General features: G+C 29.6%; 1 protein-coding gene across 1 annotated transcript; it reads right to left on the bottom strand.

Annotated features, from left to right (window-relative positions):
* Positions 1-4,818: 4,818 nt before the first annotated feature.
* LOC102668324 (protein TRACHEARY ELEMENT DIFFERENTIATION-RELATED 7) lies at positions 4,819-5,286 on the bottom strand. The gene has a single exon (XM_041010817.1). It carries the CDS (start codon positions 5,284-5,286, stop codon positions 4,819-4,821), a length of 468 nt encoding a protein of 155 aa, XP_040866751.1.
* Positions 5,287-22,607: the final 17,321 nt, after the last annotated feature.

Here is a 22,607-nt window from a genome sequence, read left to right as displayed (position 1 = left end):
TTTATTGTCTCGGTTTCTCGGATGTAATTTTACTTATTGTATTTTAAAATATTCCAAAGTTATCAAACATGCAAGCTCACCATAAAATAGTAAAACTCATGCTAATCAAAAAGGCTATAATGTCTTTAAAAAAAAGGTTAGCCACTTGGCCAACTTTATCGAGACAGTGGTACTAATCCATTCTTTTAATTGTTTAAAAAAAAAACACACAATACTGTTTTTCGGTCAACGAAAGAAAGTGAACAACACTTTATACTTCTAGTTGTTCCATCAAATGATAATGGGCTGCTTTTTCCATTAGTTGGGAAAAGCTTGCAAACAGAACCTAGAGAAGTTGGTATCTTTGAACTCTTTTGGGTGTCCTTATACAAGCCCCAATATTATTCAGGTATAATGATATTTCTGAAGAGCATGGTTCGTTGAGCACATTCAGCTTTTATTAGCTTTGTTTAAGTCCTCCAAAATTGGACTGATTTGGCCACATCATGATGCTATAATCTCGAGTTTTCTTCTTGCTGTCACTTGGGCATTATGCCATTATATAGTCCAAGTAGAAACAAACATGAATGCAATCACAAATCAAGAGGCAAAGTGTTCAAACATAAAGTTGCAAAAAAGAACGGTGTTACAATTGCTTTAAAAAAATATGCAAAAATATGTTTATCATTTCTAATTATACTCAAATTTTATGTTTGTTACATGATAAAATATGTTTGTCATGATTGTCGCAATGCAACTTTTCTTTCATTTCTTTCTTTGCCCTTTGACCAATCTTATATTTCCAACAAAACAAAAAATTGATAGTTCTTCATGGTTCATACTAATGGTGACTTAAAAAAATTTCGAGCTGAGCTGCTGAAAGGATTTCGTTACACGTTTCAGCATACAAGACTTGTATCAAGAATGAATCAAATTTACTACCAATAGCCTGTGCATTTTTTTAGTGATTTTGACTTAAATTATAAGTAATTAAAACAAATCCTCATACATGCTTTATCGTTTCTGAAAAAACATGTTTTTTCGTTCTGTAGTGATTACCTCCGGCTAAATAGTGAGCGGGACCACTTTTAAGAGAAGTGCAGAAATTTTAATGTCATATAGGTTTCTTTTTAAGTTCATCCGAATAATGTTTTTCAAAATTTTAAAAATTATTCGTAAAATGTGAAAAATCTCAAAAATGGATGAAAAAAAAAGTAAAATAATGCAAAGCGCCTGTGTTGTAGGTGTAATCTATCTTTACATTTATGAATAGAATTTTACAGAACTTGCATCCATTATTCATTTGTGCAAGGAGCAGCTCAATCATACTCAAAACGTTGTGGTTCGTTTTATTCAAGGCATGTTAATCAAGTCGTTCACATTTTGCAAAAACATCTGGATTTTATGTAGTCATCATGTATTCAATCGTCTGGAATTACAATCTTATTCCTCTAACCTAAGAAAAGATGATAGAGTCAAATAATAATATCTTTTATCCTTATGTTTGGCTTAAAATCTACTTTTAAATTAAAGTTAAAAATGAGCTTCATAAAAAGGAGTACAAGTTGTTTGTTGATTTTTATTTTTTAAACTTAAAAACTCCTTTTAAATGATAAGTTATTTGATAAAAAAAAAATTATAAGCTTCAACTTTTTTGTTTTTTATTTTTTAAAACATTTTATACCAACACAAATTATAACACCATAACAATTTAAAAAATATAATTTTTTAAAACATGATTATTGACTGTGTAATGCTTGGGTGTGTTCACAGTTCAGCTAAACATAGAAAGAAAATTGAAAGAACTGAATTTTTTGGGAAAAAGAAATTTAAAAAAATGATAAAGAAAGAAGCAGCTAGGATTCAAAACTTCAAATGGAGGTCTTGCTAATAAGCTCCTCACAAAGTGGTTTAAAAGCTACTCCTAGGAGCCTTTGGGGAGTACATAGTTTATGTGAATTTTCTTAAAAAAATCAGAGACTTTTTATAAGTAACTATGTGACTTTAAATTTACACCTCCCTCAAAAATAAACCACTAGATATGTCGTTCTTAACACGCTGCATCCCACTTGACTGGCCAGAACAAACTCAACAAGAAATTTATTGCCTTGGCAGTTCGAGGACATCAAACACGAAAAAGTAAATTACTTTAAGTATCTGAAATCACATTTAAGTATAGCATGAAAAAGAAACCACATTTAAGTTGGCATTCTTTAATTGCCTATGTACCTTTGAGAATAAATTTTTATACTTAAAAAAATTGCCTACGTATGTATAACTTGATCCCAACTACTACCGAAATATATTTATTCTGTGTATGTCCAAATACCTTCCAACCTTTTCTAATTTTGTACATGCATTTATACCACAAATATGGTTGGCAGGTTGAACAAGAAAAGGTATGAAATCAATAATACCATACCCGACTTGCCTTCAATTTTAACAGCAATGAACCTACTCAATTTATGTTCATGAACAACAAATTATTATAACACCCAGCATAGCAAATACACTGAACTAGCTTTCTTCATTAGCATCATCATGTTCCTTATTTCAGACAACAAAATGATCCTTAGTTTAGAAAACAAAATTCAAATCTACGAAACATTCATTCAGGCAATTCACAAAAAAAAAAAAAAGAATAAACTTCTTTTCCATTTAGCATTTGCTGCTTCATCAAAAGCTACCTTGATTATTGATCCAGTTGATCCTTCCACAAGTTAAGATTTACAAGATCAATACTCTTTGGGAGACAAAGGAGATTAACAAAACATACTCTGACACTCAAGTTAATAATGTGAATTAAAAGAATAATAGTATATGAAAAGCCTACGTGGTGGTGAAGAACATGCACATATTACAGGATTTAGGTGCAGGTGAGTCACCACCTTAGTATGAGATAGCACTCCCGTGAGGAAAATCCAATGTGGCATAATTCTCATAGTCATTGAATATTTTCAATCCTTAGTGCAAATGGTGTGAGCAAGGTGACTTGAATCTTCTTCTTTAGAGCGTATGGAGTATCATGAGGTGTAGACTAGGTAGCTTTAGCGGGTCTGAGGTGACTCTTGACTTCATCAAATCATGCTTAGCCATGTACACCCAGATCAATTTTGTCAAACGTACATTCAATAATTCTAACCAAAATGTTACCATGAACTAGGTTGTAGAAACTATACATAATCATATAAAGAACAATGGAGACTTCAGAAAAAAGAGACTAGTAAATGGAAACATGTGTGTGCAATAAAAAATATTCAAAGAGCACCAGTAATTTGGAAGATATCGAGGATGACCATTCGTGACCAACACAACAACAAATAAATTGACTTTAAAATAACAAGCCACAAAACTATCTACACACACAAAGAAATCCATTGAATTTTTAAGCCCAAATTAATGATAATGGAAATAGTTATGATACAAAACATTCGGGCACCTTTAATGTGCCTTATTCAGCACTCATCATCCGATTAGCACAAATAACTAACGCCTAACGGCTTGAAGAGGGATAACCTGTCTAGACAATATACAGAAGGTTACTCTATTAGATGCCACATTCCAAGCAAGTTAATCATATACATTTTGTCAGCTTCTAAATCTACCATATTTTCCTTAATGAGGATGGTTTATTAAGATCGGAAGGAAATACGAGAAAAAAAACAAATAAATAGAATACTGCCAAATCCATACCACTTCTAACAACATATAAGATGTAGGAAATGATAGTACAGACCTAAATCATTCATTGCCTTCCTTTTTTATAAAATTCTTCAAAACAAGAACCACCAAAGTGCCAAACCTTTTCCTACAAACTATAGTAGGGAATAAAACAATGTCATAAGGTTCTATCACAAAATATGTCGTTAGACAAACTACCAACTATCGTATAAATGATTAACTTGCGTATTTAAACTTGCTTGCAATGTGGCCTCTAAAAGCAACATTCTGTGTATTGCCTAGATAGACAGGTTATCCCAATAAAAGGTAGTCTCCAAAGGCACAACTCAAAAAACAAATTGTGAACATCCTTGAGACATATAATACTCCATGCCCCATGGGGAGGTTTCCACCAAATTAAGGTTCAAATTATAGCTTGTTCGAAAATCCCCTTTGAAGCCAGTCAGCAATTCATTTACTTTCTAGATGGCAAAAGGCAGAACATCATCTCTAAATATCATTAAAAAAGAGAGAGTGGTGGTTTAAGGGTGTGCCAAACATTAGAAAAAAGATTCTATATTTCTATTGAAGCCAACAGAATAACAAATCAAAACAGTTCTAATGTACTATTAGAGAACTCTAGACACAAGGACAAAAGAATACAAGAAAATTGAACAATCTGACATCAATTCGAGGTGAAAAGCCAAAGAATATAAGATTGTGTCATTGTTATCCTTTAAAGATTCCTAACATCATTGTACACTGAACATGTTAGAGAAAAATCAAATTAGAAAAGAAAATGAAAAATAAAAATGTAAAAAGGAGTACATGAGGGCTACTTTTCCTTTCCATTATAAGCCAATGTAATGGAACTAAGGGAAAAAGGGGCAACACAACATGAAACGTGAAGGAAACGTGAACTAGCAGTACCAATATACACAGTAACGCCAAGGGGGCCGAAATGATGGCATCAAATTGCACAATTCATGTTCCAATGATTCCTCAAATCCTCCATGTCTTTCCATGCTTGCCTTTTTTTTCATGTTCCTCCCACCCAGATTCTGCAGAATCCAACCAATATTCGCCTTCCTCAAACCAAACCGCGTTCAGCAAAGAATTTCAACCTATTAAATTTTTTTAGAAAAAGAATTTGATAAGAAAACCGCGGAAAAATCTCTTTCAAGAACAACTCTCGTATCTGTCATCGCTCTTCAAAAGTTGCCTTCTCTTGATTACCAAGAACCCAACCACGCCAACTTGCATGATTGCAGCAATGCCCACAAACAAAAGTCCAACCTTTTTACCGGCATTCATCGTGTGCGGTGGTGGTGGCGGCGGCGGAGGCGGCGGTCTGCGGTGGTGGTGGCGGCGGTGAGGAGGAGGAGGTCTTCTCACGTTGGGCCTATTGTTAGGATGAGGCGGCAGCGCTCCCGGTCTGAGTGTCTTAGATTGTGAGGGTGGCGGCGGAGGATACGGTGACAACAGCGGAGGAGTCGGCGGTGACGGTGGACTTGACACCCAATACGCTGGTGGTGCTAATTCAGCGCCATTGTTCCCATTTTGCGTCAGGGATTGGACAATAAACGCGTAAAAACTAATTGAAATACCGAAAATCACGAAACCCAAGGACGAAAACGCTGAATCCATCGATTTTTAGAAGAACGCTTCCAGTTTTCAGAGGGGGTTTCTTCGCATCTAGCCCCCTTTCGTGTCGGGTGATTATTCGATGAAATCAAACGATCCCTTTGAATCTGGACCCTTCCAATCGAAATGGGTCGGGCGTAAATCCTCGCTTTCTCGTTCTCCGTCCGAAACAGAAACGTAGCCCCCAAATCGGTGCTCTCTAGGGTTTTTGAGATTCAGCCACCAGAAATTAGAAGACAAAAAAATGCGTGTCGGTTTTGAGAAATTGAAGCAAAAGGGTGGGCGAATCTGGAGAGACAAATGGGATCAGACCCAGAGAAAGAGATGTATTGAATTTCTCTGGGGTCTCTCTCCCACCTTCTCAGAAAATGGGAAGGGGAGAATGCAGTTGAGAAGAGAGAGAGAGAGTATACGCGGGCTTCAACGGTTGGCCTAATTTAGGCGAGTGATGAGGTTGGAACATGGAATCTTTGGACCTGTCATGACTCACGAAGACAGAGGGAATTAGAGAGAGAGAGATTGTGACATGACGTTTCATAAATGATGGGGCCCTATATAGTAAGGCACTGTTTGATTGTGTGGGACCCTTTTTGGTATAATAGTCATGGGTGGGTGTGATGTGGAGGGGCTCTTCCTATGGTTGGGTACATCATATCCTTGATATAACCCCAAAAATAAATTTAGATCCATTTGTGGGGTCTCAAACTGGGATTGGCTTCGTTATTAGAGATTAGAATTGGAAACCACTTCCCCGTTCACAAAACAAAAATGTCAGCATTAGTGTTCTTTCTTTTTCTTTTTTTATCCCTATCCTACTTTTATCATCAAATTGCATTATTTTGTTATGTTTTATTAATGCTTGAGAATGTTGCGTTGGTATTTGTACTATTTTAATATTTGTCAAACAGATCATCAATTGAAGTTACGAAAGTAAGAATGTATTTCGCAGATTTAAGAGGAATAAAATAGTTCGTATAGTTTTACTCTTTTTTTCTCAACTCAGTTTCTAAATTTGTATTTATTCGTATTGAAGGTGGAGTATAAGTATTTTAAATTCACATTGTATTGTCTGTCACAATAATATTGACATTACATGAAAAAAAAAACAATAATATTGACATACTTCATATTAGTTAAAGTTTTCATTATTTCTCTCACTTTAACCATCTTAAGTAAAACATATTTTTGTCTTTAAAAAAACATATTTTAGAGATAGAAGCAGCGAAGGTATTGGTATTTTTTACAATCTGGGATTGCATTTATTAATGAATCATCAATGTACCTTTTAATTAACATCAAAGCATGGTGTTTAGACCTAACTAGCCTATTTTTATGAGAAGTTTTCCTTCATTAGTATTTGGCTCAATAAAAAGATTTACACACTCTTCATTACTTCCAGCTAATTCGATGTCCACTAAATTCAATGCTACCCTGAATATCATGTAAAGTATATTTTATTTAAGAAGACCCCTTCCTTCTTCGTTTATCTTTATCAGAGAGAAATTTATATGCTTCAAAACCACTAACATGTAAAGTATATTTTTTTTAAGACTTTTTGTAAATTGAAATTTTTGGTTTTGTAGTACGTAAAGATCGACCGAAACCATGCATATATAGTGATATCGGATCCTACAACATTTTCTTGGGGTTTTTACCATTATGGGATAATTTTTTTTTTCTAATTTGCTAAATGGGGGATAATTTTTGAATTATTTAGCAAATGGGGATAGGTCGTATGAACAATTATGACTAGAGATAGAGAAGTCATATGATTTTTTAGACTTCTACTTTTATTTTTTAACGAAATCATATCCATAACCACGACTTTAGCTATTTTTTACATTTTTTATATTACAACTTTGAAGTCGCGTGATGTCGTACGACCTCAAAGTCGTTTCTTTATACTTCAAAGACATGTTTTGTTTATCTTTTGTAACTTTTTTCTTTCTTTCTTTCTAATTATTTTTAACTTATTTATTTCTATATTTATGTTTCAAATATTATTAATTATTATTTACAAGAGAATTAAAAAAATGTAAATAAAATACTTAAATTAAAAAAATCTAACGCACATAACTTTTTTTATAAAAATAAATATTAATAGTGGGATGATGTTACACAACGGGAAGGTCAACTACTAATCATATAACATAATAAGATGAATGAATTAATTCCAAATAAGTTCAAGAAATGCTCATTGTGTATAATTATTGATGGATTAGTAAGTGCACCAATGCTTCCAAGGTAATAAAGTTAAAATAGATGTCTCCGTATCATATCCAGAAAGACTTTATTTGTATTTAGGTAGATGAATATTTGATTAGTAAAAGAAGTTAAAGGAAATTTATTTGAAAAGGTGACGAGAAAAACAATAATTTAAATTGGCAGAAAATTAAATCAAACAAGAGGGGAATTAAACATTAATTAATTAAGGATGGAAAAGATGAAAAAATCCAATATTATTGTAGAAGTAAATTCAGAAGATGAAAATGTTGGAAACTTAGTATACTAGAGCTACTCTTTGATGTAATGTCAATGATTTTTCTCTATTTATAATTTTTCCAATTTACACCTGCATCTACTGATATACTTTAACTTTGGTCTCCCGCATGAAAGAGTTTAATTTATCTACTTTCTCTCCCAAATCCCTTTGCAGAGGTAAAATAATAAATTACATTGAGAATGGAGATGTATAACAAGCTAAACAAATATAAACCTATCCCTAGTGATGACATTATTTAGATAGATTTTTCCAGTTCTATTAAAAAATAACGTTTCCCAACGCTACTCTTAAAATTTACCATGCAAATGGGTGATCAAGCCACAAACAATGATATTAAGCACAAGAAAAGATAATGCAAATGTAATATTCATAAATAGATAAGAAGAGAAATTACAGTAGTTGATTGTCAAGTTCCCGACAAAAGAGATTTAGCCTCTTATTGTCATGTAGACTTTACAATTGCAAGAGGAGAATATTTAGTAAATGGGGAAAAGATAAGAAAGGGAATGGAGAAAAAAAATGACTCTCAATGGTTGGTTCTCCTTCTTCTAACCTTGTCTTCTATAAAGAATTGTATTCTCTTGAAATTTTTGTGTTTTTTCTTTTTTCTCTTTTCTTCTTTTATAGGTATAGATTAGCGGCCTTTTGAATTAATATGTTTTCCTTGATTAGTTATCCTTTCTTTAATTAGTCTTGTTTTCCTTAATTAGCATCATTTCCTTAATTAGTTTGTTTTCCTTCATTAACATGTTTTCCTTAATTAGTTTTTTTTTCTTAATTAATCATGTTTTCATTAATTAGCCTTGTTTTTCTTAATTAGCTCGCTTTTCTTAATTATTCTTGTCTTTCAGAATTATCCTGATTTCTCCAACTTTATCTTACTCACTAAGCATCATAAATTCATCACTTTTAATATTCTTTACACAAAAATCTAAATGATGTTACTTTAATAATTATTTTCTCAAAAGGAAAAATTAGGAGAGAAAAATTACAAAATTATATATAATTTAACCCCCAAAATATATTTATAATTAACAGTTATTAAGATTCAAATAACACAATCATAATAATTGTCCATCTAAACAAATTGACCCCTAATATTATGTGTACTTTCTACTTTTATGTTAATTTGATTTTAAGAAATTTTTTATCAGTAAATTATTTTCTTATTTAAATTATTTGAAAAATTATTTTTATTGTTTTCATAGGATTAACTATCAAAATTAAATTAGTTAATAATATTATAAAGTCAGAGGATAACTCACGACTTTAAAGTCACAAGATTATTAGACTTTAAAGTCATGTAGTCCTATATGACTTTAGTACATTTAATTTTAAAAAAGAAATAAACATTAATAAAATAAAAAAGTCATAAAATAGTTTAAAGCTTCATTAAAAAACATTCAAAAAATAAAAATAAGAAGTCCCAAAAATCATACAACTTTCGTATCTGAAGTCATAAGTTTCCATACCATCTACCCCCAATTGGTAAATAATTCAAAAACTGCCCTCATTTGAACTTTGGATAAAATATTTAATAATCTTGTTAAATGTCTGATATTTAATTAATATTTTCATTAAAGTTAGTCTATGGGTGAAAGGGAAGGGAGAGAGTAAGAGATCCCGGGTTTGATTCTGCCACTAACAACTAATAATTAACATTTATCGATAAAAAAATATTTTTTTCATTAAAACTTTTACTTTTAATCATATTATTTAATTAGTTAGTATCAAATGCGGTTAAAAAAATTCATATAAATATACTAACTCTACCAATGATCAAATAATTAATTAAGGTAAAATATAATTTTAAGAATTTAAATATCTAATCTGGACTAGTCATGATAATGAGATGGAATGAATACGAGTACTGTCTCCTCAATTAAAAAAAAAAAAACACAGTTGTTAGAATGGATGTGGCCGAAACAAAAAAATAAAAACTCACAACTGTTGCCTCTCTGTCTCAAGGTTTATTGAACTGGACTGGATCATCAAAGAATTTAATGAGCCCAAGTTTGCGTTTTTTGATTTGCAAAATATACCGGGCTAAAACAATTGTGATATAAAGCTGATGGGTTCCGAAGCTCACCAAAAACAAAAGCCGATGGGTTCGGAATTCTTTTTCTGAAAATGATTAAAATTTATGTAAAATTATTAAAAAGGATTAGAAGTCGAAATCTTAATGAAATTTGGAGACAATATTTGTTTTTAAAAAAATTGCGTGACATGTAATGTTTTAATTGGTAAATTTTAAGGATGAAATAGTTAAAAACTAGTTTAATGATTTCAAATTCATAGAGATTCGGAGAATAAAAGATAATAACGTTGAGAGTTTTAGATAGAAAAAGTAATGAAATAATTTGACTTAATAAATAAATAAAAAATATTAATTTCGAGTGGAAAATTATCAGAGGATCAGAATTATGTAATAACCATAATAAAGAGACGAAACGTAAAGTTAAGTTTACGAGACATGTGAATTTTCACTTGAGATTTTTTTTTTGGTGAATATAATTTTCACTGAGATGCTTGCGTGTGTGTGTGTGTATATATATATATATATATATATATATATATATATATATATATATATATATATATATATATATTCGTAGTTTAGAAAAGACTGGTATAATGTTGTAGCCATCATAGGTATATCCGTATATGTATAATTCGGTACGGAAGAAGTAAATTTTAATGCCATATCTAAAGATAATTAGATTGTATGATATTCAAATGAAAATCATTAATTTGAAAAGACTGTAAAATGTACAATAAATTAAAGGCAATTCGAAAATTAAAGAATTGGAGCTATAGAATGTACCATAGTATAAAGTTCTTGAAATGTAAATTTGCAAAAAAAATAAAATTGAAAAGTAATGTATTGTTCTAAAGAAATAGACTTTGCAAGAATATCAATATGTGTGGGTGGGTGTGTGGGTGTGTGTTTAAATGCAATGAAAAATGAATGATGGGAAGTAAATTGAAGCTGGTTGATTACAATGAATTTTAATTAATGAAAAGAGAGTAAAGTGCTGGAGAATATCAATATGTGTGTGTGTGTGTTTAAATGCAATGAAAAATGAATGATGGGAAGTAAATTGAAGCAGGTAGATTACAATGAATTTTAATTAATGAAAAGAGAGTAAAGTGCTGGAAATGTAAATTAAAGATTAAAAGAAAAAAAAATGGAATAGAAGAGAAAATACGAAAATTTCAATAAATTGAAGTAATATTTATTTTGGCTTATATAAAAAAACCTATAAAGAACTGAGAAGTAATTAGAGATTCAAAGAAATGGTAGAAACATGAAGACTTTATTTAAACATGCTTGGAAACATACACTCTTTAAACTTTAAACTAATAGTCATTTCGACGTGCATAATGTGTTAGGTATTATAAATTTTTTGTGTAATGTGTTAACACAACGAAAATGGCTTACAAATTAAAGGGTCCTTTCTTATTTATAGATTTTTTACTTTAACAATCATGAAATCTGATGTAAACACCTATCTAAGTGCCTACAATCAACTTATTAAAATCTTGACATCTGACTCAGTTTAATAGCTAGACACTCAAGAATTCTCAATAACTTGAAATTCTAGAACCCTTATATCTCATAATCTTATCTCTTTTGATACATAGTCCTTTTTCCTGATCAAACTTTCTTACTATGCTTTTGAGTTCAAATTTGATTGATTCCTTTTTGAAATCTTTATTATTCGTACAATATAACTTGCATCAACTTCATGCCTTAAATTACACGGCCTTTCAACAAATCAAAACTCGACAAATCTAAAAATAATATTTCCAACACTTACACAACACGATTGAGTCTTAAAGAAGGATAACAGACACGTGGAGGAATAATGAAAGATAAGAAGAAACTAATACTAGTAAATTTATAATAAAACTTATTAGTATTTGTATAAACTTTTGGCTTAAATATATTTTTTTAATCCTTGTAATTGAATATGATAAATATTGATTCTACTTTCATTTTGTATTGATGTTATTTTTAAATATTTCGATCATCATTTAAGGATAACTTGACATATCTTAGACAAATATATATCATGTTAAGGACTGCTCTCAATATGTGACGCGACATATTTAAATACACGTCGAATTAATAAGTGGTAGAAAACCAAGAATAATAAATATTGCAGGGCGCACTAAAACAAAAATTGACCTACAAATAATGGGCTTATTAATAAATTTGATGTCTTTCACGAAACGCAACGTTACTTGTTACAAGAAGAGAATCTATTGCATTGTGGAGGGATCCAGGTCTCCAGCCGCAGTATCGTCCCCAAAAGTGTCGGCTAACAATTGTCCTCTTGCTCCTTCCTTGCCCTAATGCCTATGCCTATGCACCCACCATCATATCTCTCATGCATCTTTCTTTGTCCCCATTAACAATTCACCATATAATATAAATATAGGATTTTAATTCATTTACATATTTATATATATATATAACCAACAAAGATTTATTCGATGGATAAAGAATGAGTTCATATCTCACAACCATATAAATTCAATTCTCATTATTAATATGAATAGCTTATGGATACTTTTTATGTATCTGAAACTATTTATTGAATCTTGAGGTATGCTTTATCTTTTACCTCACATAAATTTGTTTGTACAAAAAAAAATATACACATATAACTAATTATATATTATTGTTAATGTAACTTTTAAGTTAATTATTATCAAAATTAATAGACTTATCATATTTGATAATTTATAATAAAAAAAGAATATAAAAAATTTATACACATAAAAAAGTGTTAACAACGCACTTAAGTTAACATACTCGTTAAGTTATATATTATGTATTGTTTAACAATGAAATACTTATTTTAGTATGACACATTTGATTTTGAGTTGTTTAAAATTAAAGTTATTTATATAATCAATCATTCCTTATAAGTTGATTAACATATTTGTGTGTATGTGTTGAAAATATAATATGGGATGCTAGAGAGAGGGAGGGAGAGGGGGAGACATTGAGAGTATTTGTAACTTGTAAGTCAAGCAACTTATTGATAAAAATTTCCACTCAAGTAAAAAATAATTGGGTTATTTAAAATTGGGGTGGCCTGTATGGATCCATTTAAAGAGATAAAATGAGTTATTTATATGAAAAATATTGGAAAGTTCAAATAGACTCACAAAATTATTAGTTACATAAAATTTATTAAAAATTATAAAATTATAAAAGAGAATTATTAAACACAGATTTAAGACTCACAAAATTTTATATTTTTTTTGTAAATTTCAATTAATTAAAAAATGTTTAAAAGTCTATGATACTATTTTCTCCGGTTTCAGTTATAAGCAAAAAAAAAATATCTTTTACACTTATTAAAGAAATTAGTTAACTTCAATAAATTATATCATTCTCAATTAAAAAATAATATTTGTTCCTAAACTACCCCTCACTCATTAGTAAAAAAACTATCCCTCATTTAGATTTGATATCAAACATAATAAGTCTTTGACCCTATTAAGTGAAAGACATTTTTGGGATAATTAAATTTATTAAATTGTGTTATTTTTAATTAAAACTAATAGTTATTGCTTAATTATCCCTCATTGGATCTTGCTAAACTATACCTCGTTGGGTCTTGATAATTTCATTAAATAAGTTTTTATTAGTTAAGATCTATTTATATATTTTTTAAAAATAATGATAGTATAACAAGTATAATGATAGTATAAGGTAAAATTACACTTTTGGTCTCCCAATTTATCTTCAATTTCAGATTTGGTCCCCCAGTTTTATAAATTCCTGTAAAATTGGTCCTGAAAGCCCGATTTGGACGTTGACTGTTAACCTCAGACATTTATTGTCACGTGTCAATGCCACATGTCAATGTCTGAATGATTCCCTGTAAATGCTTCAATTTTTGTAGGTAAAATTGTACTTTTGGTCCCCCCATTTTACTCCAATTTCAATTTTGGTCCTCTTATAATTTAATTCACACATTTGATCCCTCAGTTTTATAAATCCCTTTATAAATTCAGTCAAATTTTATTACTCGAGAAGTTGTATTTCAAATTTTAAACAAAAATACCATTGTCATACATAAACCACTTAAGCAGTCATATACACATAATACCACACAGGGGAGCAAAAAAAAGAAAAAAAAGGGGGTTATTATAAAACCTGTTAAAGTAAGAGATCTGAAAATTTCAGGCCCAGGTTGGGATTCATGCACCACTTTCCCAAGTTGAACAACCCCGGAAGTGGGAGAGAGACAAAAAGTGATTTTTCTCTGGGTTCCAAGTGAGTAAAAAACTTGCAATAAAAAAGAAGTGCGAGATTTATTAAGACCTACCATGTCTCTAGCACCAGTGGCTAAACCATTCAAAAGACCAATTTTGCAGAAACAATTTATAAAACTGGGGGACTAAATGTGTGAATTAAACTATAGGGGGACCAAAATCGAAATTGGAGTAAAACTGGGGGACCAAAAGTGCAATTTTACCTACAAAAAATGAAGCATTTGCAGGGAACAACTCAAATGTTGACACGTGGCATTGACATGTGACAGTCACACGTGGCAGTCAACGTCTGAGGTTAACGGTCAACGTCCAAATCGGGCTTTCAAAACTAATTTTGCAGGAATTTATAAAATCGAGAGACCAAATTTGTAAATTAAATTATAGGAGAACCAAATCCGTAATTAGAGATAAGGTGGGAGACCAATTTTACAATTTTGCCGATAGTATAACTAATGAAATTGGGTCTAGCAGAAGGAAGGACAATTTCATATAACTATTAATCAAGATTTGAATTCTAAGTAAAGTCTCACAGGAAAAAAAAGGTACAATGGCAGTTTAGTAATTTTCTGAGTCATGCGGGTACAGAGGCTGGTATGTTGGAATTGTTGAGACAGAAGAGTGAGGGTGTGAAATGAATGAAGGGAAAGGCAGTGAGAGTGAGTGGTGAATGCATGGGCCAAAAGGAAAAGCGACCTTCACTGTTTATTGCAGCCTGGTCCCATCGTTTTTCCTTTACTACAAAATAAAAAGATGATGAGAAAGTGCGAAAGTTTTGAGTTCGAGGACACACTGAACTGAAGAAAGGGTAGTAGTATGTGTGTATATGTGCATTACATGCCAAAGCATTGGAAATTGAGGCTAAATTTCTTACAGTGGTTAAAATTCAGCTGGTTGCTACAGGACACCCCAGGTGGCCATTTGGAGGAATGGGGATCTCTATGCCACCATTCAGGAATTCAATCCTTATGAATATGCTTAATGTCTTAATTTTGGTAGTTCAACATAATTATAACTCCCACTTTAATTGTTTTCGTGAGAAGGACTCTCTCTATGTACTATCCCAATAAATATAGACGTTTTTTTAGATAGCCACTTGTACAACGCAGTTCGCATACGCTAAACAATAGAAGCCAAATGGAATAAGTTTTTTTTTTCAAAAATAATTTTAAAAGCACTATTATATCGTATGCATGATAATGTAAATGATTTTTATTATAAATTATCATAAGACTATTGACTTTAAGAAAAATAAATTATTTTAAAAGTCATATTTACTATAATTTTTTATGAATTCATATTTTTTTAAAAAATTATATAGACATTACATAAAAATCAAAACTCTATTTTATTTTATTTTTTAAATTATTTAATATATGTAGTTTAATATCATTTTAATGAGTAAATAGTTTATATATTAATAATTTTTAAATAACTATATATTTTAAAAGTCATTATCATGACTTTTGATTCACAGTCTAAAATCTTTTACACTCACAGTCTATAAAAACTAAACTCTATTTTAATTATGACATAAAAATTAATCAATCCCTTTACGGAAGATTATTTTAATGTAAAAAAAGCATCAAATCACCAATGGAATTGCTACGAAAGAATATCATGTCATAGTAGACCATATATTTATATATTATAAAATACTGGATTAGAGATTGCAAATTGGAGTTGACTAGCATCATCATATCAAACTCAAACTCCTGCAACTCTTTGATCAGATTTGAAATGAATTAGGGTTGGTTAGATATATTCAAATGCATAGTGTAGAACTGGAAGTCAAAGTAAGAAGGGTGGTGTGAAAAATGCAAACGCAACGCAGGACGACGCATCCTAGGCTGTTGTTTGTAGTAGTCTATAGAGAATGACCTGTCTATTCCATCCATAACAACTCACAGCACTTCAAATTAAAGCCACACAGAGAAGTACCTATAGATGGAAAAAAATGCTCAAACTGTCACGCCAGCATGCATCCAAACCATGCAATCTCTGAACTCTCCTCTTATCCTATTCTAATTTCCTACACAAAGCGCTAAAAAACACCATATGTCATATAGCAGCAACAGTACACACCATCTACCTAGCCAAACGTAGCATAGCATAACATAAATAACATCTAGCTAGCTTGCTACAACTAATTACAAACATATATATTAGCCATTAAAATATAACTACCTTGTGTACACATACACATGTACACTTAATATTTTAATATGCACATAATTTTTTATTATATAGCTGCAACAAAAATTGTTTTATTATCTAAACATGTCTTTTGTCGAGCCAAAAGATTCTTGCAGTGTTATAGGATTTCATAGCATTTACATAAGAAATTTTATTAGACCAACAATAATCGTACACCAGCAGGGATAAGTTCCAATCTACTAAGAGGAAAAACATGGCATTTACCATATAAATATGTCTCGGTTCCTCACATAATATTAACCTACATGTACAATATACAAAATAATAATATATGGTATATATAGATGATGTTTAATTCTTGGAAAGCTGCAAGAAGCATTTTTTTTCTGAGGTGAGAGTATGGTCTATCTGTTGGATTTGGAGATTGCATCACAGTTACTGTAGGTTGGAAATAGGGTGGTAATGATGGAGAAATGTCTCTGGATATTTAAGCATCTTGTCCTGTACGTGTTGTGTCGTTTTCTGTGGCAATTGCGTCTCATGGCCCTCTCTGCCACCTTATGCATATTTTCTCGTCTGCGCAGAATCTCTCACTAAATTTTCTCATTGCAGCAGCAAGCCCCCCCTAGGGCCCCCCTCCAATCCGTACAACTTGTAGCAGTGATAAATTTTTTTGTTCCGTTTTCCCAATTCCTTCTTACAAAGAAACCTATAATAATTCACAAATCAAACCATGCATCTTTCAACTAAGATTTATAACTAAATCAACAATAACTTATTGTTCAATAGCGTGGAAAAAAATGAAAAAAAAAAATCGAATTAAAGGTTTGAATTAAAGTGAAATGTAAAAATATGTATTTTCTCTCATTTTATTATTTATTTATTTTATTCTTTTTCTATGCAAACGAATTATGTCTAAGTGTTTTAGGCAAAAATATTTTTTAATTAGCAAAACCAGATTTTAATGGACGTGATATGAATCGATGTTAACAAGTTGCTAAATGCTTACCAACACAGCATGCATGATCTCTTATAGGATGAAATTTATGTATCAATAAGGGTATATGTTTGTATTATTGTTGGATCTCTTCCAGAAATACATTCAAAGTAAAAGATACAAAGAGTATTCATTAGCAAAAATACGTTTAGCATAAAAAAATACGTTCATAATGATTATTCAAACATGCACCATCTAAATATGTAATTTTCAAATTTTTTAGACTCACATTAATTTCAGTTAATAAAAGATAGTATATATTACTATAAAAAAAAGTGTTAAAGAATCTGTTACTAATTATCCTTTATTTAGTTTGAGAAAATATTTTGTTTTATTTATTTATTTTTAATTATAAAAATATATAATCTTATTTTTCACTTTGTTAATTTCTTGTTTTCATATTTCCATACAGAAAAATTGAAAACAACATTTTATACTTTTCTATTTTCATTTTTTATTTTCACTAATTCTTATATAAAATGAAAACAACTTTTTTTTTCATATCAAGCAACCCTAATGTTTTACTAAGCTACCTACTATGCTAGCATCTCTTACTATGAAAAAGAGTGAATATTTCCATCACTCGAAAAAAAATTAAGTTTTTTTAATATTATAAAAAAATTGATTATGTATTGATAGCATAAAACAACTTTATTCCATCACAAAGTGGGTACTATACATGTATTCTTCTCTAAAAAAATTATCATGTATTTTAGATTTATTAATTTTTATCATAATTATTATAAAAAAATTATATCAATAATAATTTCTGATGGATTGATGTTAAGCTAACATTCCTAGTCTTTATGGAATAAAACTTAGAAACAGTAAGTAATTATTTTTGTGTTTCTAAATCTTCTTATTTTGTTTAATTTGATTTTATAAAGTTTTATTCAAAATAATAATAAAATCTCTAACTAATGTTTAAAGAGTATATTTAAGAATGAATTAATATTAAAATAATTTTAAAAATTAAAATTTTACTATTTTTGACAATATAAATATCTATTTTTTTATTATATTGTACTTCCTAGAAAAGTATTGTGGAAATTGGAAACACTAATATAAAAGACAAGAAAAAAGGTAGTCGAATAAAGTGAGAAAAGGCACGCAATTTAAGGCACCAGCCCATTCCTTTTGGTTCATTCATTCATGCCCTTTCTCTCGAGTCAAAAGGGGTCTCACCTTTTGGGAGAGAGTGCGCACCATACCACTGGTTTATTTTAGCATGTAATTCCCTACTGCTGCGCCGTACCATACTTATCGTAGTCCTCGTTCAGGCGACGCCTCTTTGACTCAGTCAAAGAATATCCCAGTGCCTGTGACCTGACCAACGAAATAAAATAAAACTTAATACCGTACGTAGAGGCAAATAACTAAAATATTTCTCAAGGATATTTGAAAAAAATATGTGATTTTATGATTAGTATATCTTTAAATGTGCACCTATCACAAAATGATTTTCAATAGTTCTTAATTCTTATACATTAACGGCATGCCAAATAGTTATAAATGTATGCTGGATTAAAGTTTAAAATTAGAACAAGAGAGATAGACCATAAATGAAACACTCTTAATCGATCTCTCAAACATGATAATAAAAGATGAGATTTTTTTTTTGTTACGGTTAATAAAAGATGGGTGTTAAAATAGTACACTATTTAGATAATATTGATTAAAATTTATTATAGACTATAAAGTTGTAAATGAGACTCATTAAATACACGAGCATAACTCAAAATTATTTTTGTTCCACATATTTCCAAATCAAACAAAATATATATTTAATTAATCATTTAAAAAAATAAAAATGAGGATTTTTCTAAATGATTAAAATAATAATTGATAGACTCGGGAAATTAAATAAATTATTGAACGGTATCATACAAGCGTAGAGGATCGACCACGAATCATAGTCCAAAACTAAAGTCAAGATGATTTAACTTAATTGGTTACTTATAAAAATAATAGTCCAAATTAGACAAAACCTTTACACCCCTAAAATTAGAGAACAAAGGCTTAAAAAGAGACAATGTAAACAAATAAGAAGCAGAAAGAAGGTATACCTTTTATGAATCTCCCCCAACAAAAAGAAACACCACTCTCTTTTTTGTAATTAAGTTTGTGCACCTAGGTTACTTATTTTTTGCGGCTTATTGAATTATTTACCCTAGTATTCATTAGGAATGACCTGATATATATCATTTGCGACTTGTGAATCATGCTGATAAGTTCTTGATGATAGTGTAACCATCATACATCTTAGGTTTCGATTCTAGTTTGACGATATACATACACGCATTTTTTTTGCCTACGAAGAGAACAAAGGTGAGTGGTCTGATGTGTAGGGGAGGACTAAGAGCACGAAGGGAGAAGGGACTTATCAAAACATAAAATGGGAAGGGTACGAAGAAGAGAGGAATGTTGTGGTGAATGTTAAGACACCGAGGAAGAAGAAAAAGTCTCTCGAATGAAAGAATTCACTAGTACTCATACTAGATATTACTCATCAATACTCGTTCATTTTTTTGGTTACACAATACACATACATTTTATTAATATTCAATTAATAATATAGAACACAATAGAATCATTAAGCACGTTGACGATGATTTTGGGTAGTTTTCGTAAGTTCCTAGGTTCAAACGTTGTTGCACATTAAAAATATATGGTACAAAATGTAAGAAGAATCATGTCAAATATATAATTTTATATGAATTTAAAATACTAATTAAATTATTTACTTGTTGAAGGTATAATCTGATGTGCTAGAATAATTTGAATTGCACAAGTCCTTAAAACCGAGAATCAAGTATTTTTTTTGCCTCTAATCACTCGCTCTAGATATTAGATTTTTAATAGGGATAAGCTCTAGTGAACAATGAATAATGTGATGACAAAAGTAACATAGTCTTGTTATTTATTAATCCTAAACACCTTTTATTATGAACATAGTGGTTAGGCTCACCCTGTTTTTTCACATTAATTAGAAATAGATATTTAAAGCCTATAAATAATTAATTACATTATTAATGGACGTAAATATTATTTAATAAATTATAATATTAGCCCATTTTTTAGAAAACAAAATATTATAATTAGTTATATGCCACAAGAAATATAAAACATTCTAACACAAAATACATATAAGTAAGTTGAGTTAAGTTATTTGGTTTTAATTTTTTTTCAATCTGAGACTTAATTATATATCTTGGGTTGAATAAAAACAAGCCCCCGTGACTCGTGTACTCAATCTGACTAACTAATGCTTGCTTATTTTAATTTAAGTTGGTTGAGTTTCACTTAATCCTCCTCACCCCTATCAAATTATTGACACTTAGGTCAATATTACATATTATAAGGTTTTGTTTTTGAAACCAACATTTTAGTTATGTTTGGTAAGATATTTAAGTTAATTTATGATATTTTTTATTAGTTAAAAAACTCATTTAATTATTTGGTAAATAATTTTTTTAACAGTTTCTAAGTAACTTTCAACGTTTTTAAAATTTTACTTGAAGTATTTTTTTTAAAACATTAATTTATAAATTTTAATATTTTCTTTCACTTTTATCTTTGATATATTTATTTATTTTTCTTGTTACTTTTTTTAAAAATAAATAATGATATTTTTTTATCATTTTACACATTTCGGTTATTTTAACAATTAGTTCGACCTAACAGTATTGGAATTTTCTATTCTAATAACTAATGTAAACTAATATTATAAGATAATTTATTAAGTATTTATCATTAGTGAGTTTTATTTTATGTGATCAAATTATGTGAGTTCGTTAGACTACTAAATAAGATGATATATATTTAAAGGAGCTTATGTCAGGCTCATTAGATAATAATGAGAATCATATTAGAATGACATGTTATAATAAAGGCTATGGTTTTCAATATATCGAGTCGTCACAAGTAATTTCCATTTTTTTCAACTGAAGAGTTACGAAAGTCCCATTGAAAAATAAAGAGGCTCCGGTTGAGAAAGAATCCTAAACTAATCGATTATTAGTGATTGAACATTTGTCAAAGAACACTTTGATGAGGAACCAACAACAAATCTGAATATTTTATTTAATCCTTAATAATTAAATATGTTGTAAATTCTAAGGTCTTTGGTGATTTGTTATAGGATATGTATCTATAAATTTTCAACTTCCTACTAACATTTAATATTTCTAATTTAATAAGTTAGTTTTTGACCTTTAAGCTTCCTACTAGCTTTTTTAATTAATTTTGTTTAACATTATCTTTGTTTAAAGTTGGTTTGTAAAGAAGGCAAAGATAAACCATGCATACACTAATTAAGTGACTTGGTTAGAACCAAATAATGAGAGGTTTAAGTTCAAAAGATTTTAATTAAATGCGAATATCTACCCAATGCTTAATAAGTCGAAAAACCCTAAAAAAAAAAAGGAAGAAGTCTAAAAGCCATTCAAGACTCAATAAAAGTATGGTAAGTCATTTGAATTGTACCCTATAATGATTTCCACACACGTTGAAGAGGATTCTTGCCTCACTTACTCATGCTTTGGGTTAGATTAATTGGTTTGGATTTAAAATTTTGAATTTTGACTCACTATATCCGATTATTTTGGATATTGCATGTCTTGATTCAAACAATTTATTTCGATTGCCTTGATCTTAATTTCAAGCACATTATCTTTTATCCTTTTTAATTTATTCTTATTCTTATCCAATAAAGTAAATCCCCAATTATTTTCATTTAAAATATTTTCAATTATACGTTATTTTAGATATACGATTTTACCTAGCTTTTATTTAATAATGATAAAATTCTTACTTCCTATATATATCTTATTTGTATTTATATTTCACTTGAAAAGTTGAAATTACCCATACATTTCCCAAGAAAAATGCTTTATATGAAACTGATATATTACCCATTCATTCTACGTTATAATGGTAGAAGTTGAATTAAAAATAACTAAAATTATAAGGTACGTTAAACATTAATTAAAAATCACTTTACAGGTAATTTTCATGCTTCTACATCCATTCGACCTATTTATGATTCTAAAAAATATTTTTAAAATATTTGTTAGTTAGATAAATATAATACTTTTAAATATAATACAAAATCCATAAATTATTATTAACTCTTAATAGCTATTTTTTATTCTAAATAAAACTATTCATGATTTTATAATAATGTTTTTTTATTACGTAATCCAAGACTATGTGATCTTAACAGATAACTTATAGTTCAATAGATTGAAAAGAAATAAAATGAAAATTTTGAATTAAAATAAAATATAAAAATATGAATATCATTTTATTTTACTGTTTTTTCTTCTGTTTTTATGCAAATGCAAACGAACGCACGAAAATCAGTTGAAAAGA

The sequence above is a fragment of the Glycine max genome, chromosome 16, assembly GCF_000004515.6.
Source record: "Glycine max cultivar Williams 82 chromosome 16, Glycine_max_v4.0, whole genome shotgun sequence".
NCBI classification, from domain to species: domain Eukaryota; kingdom Viridiplantae; phylum Streptophyta; class Magnoliopsida; order Fabales; family Fabaceae; genus Glycine; species Glycine max.
Note: the sequence above shows the minus strand (reverse complement) of the source record. Positions and strands in the feature narration are given on the sequence as shown.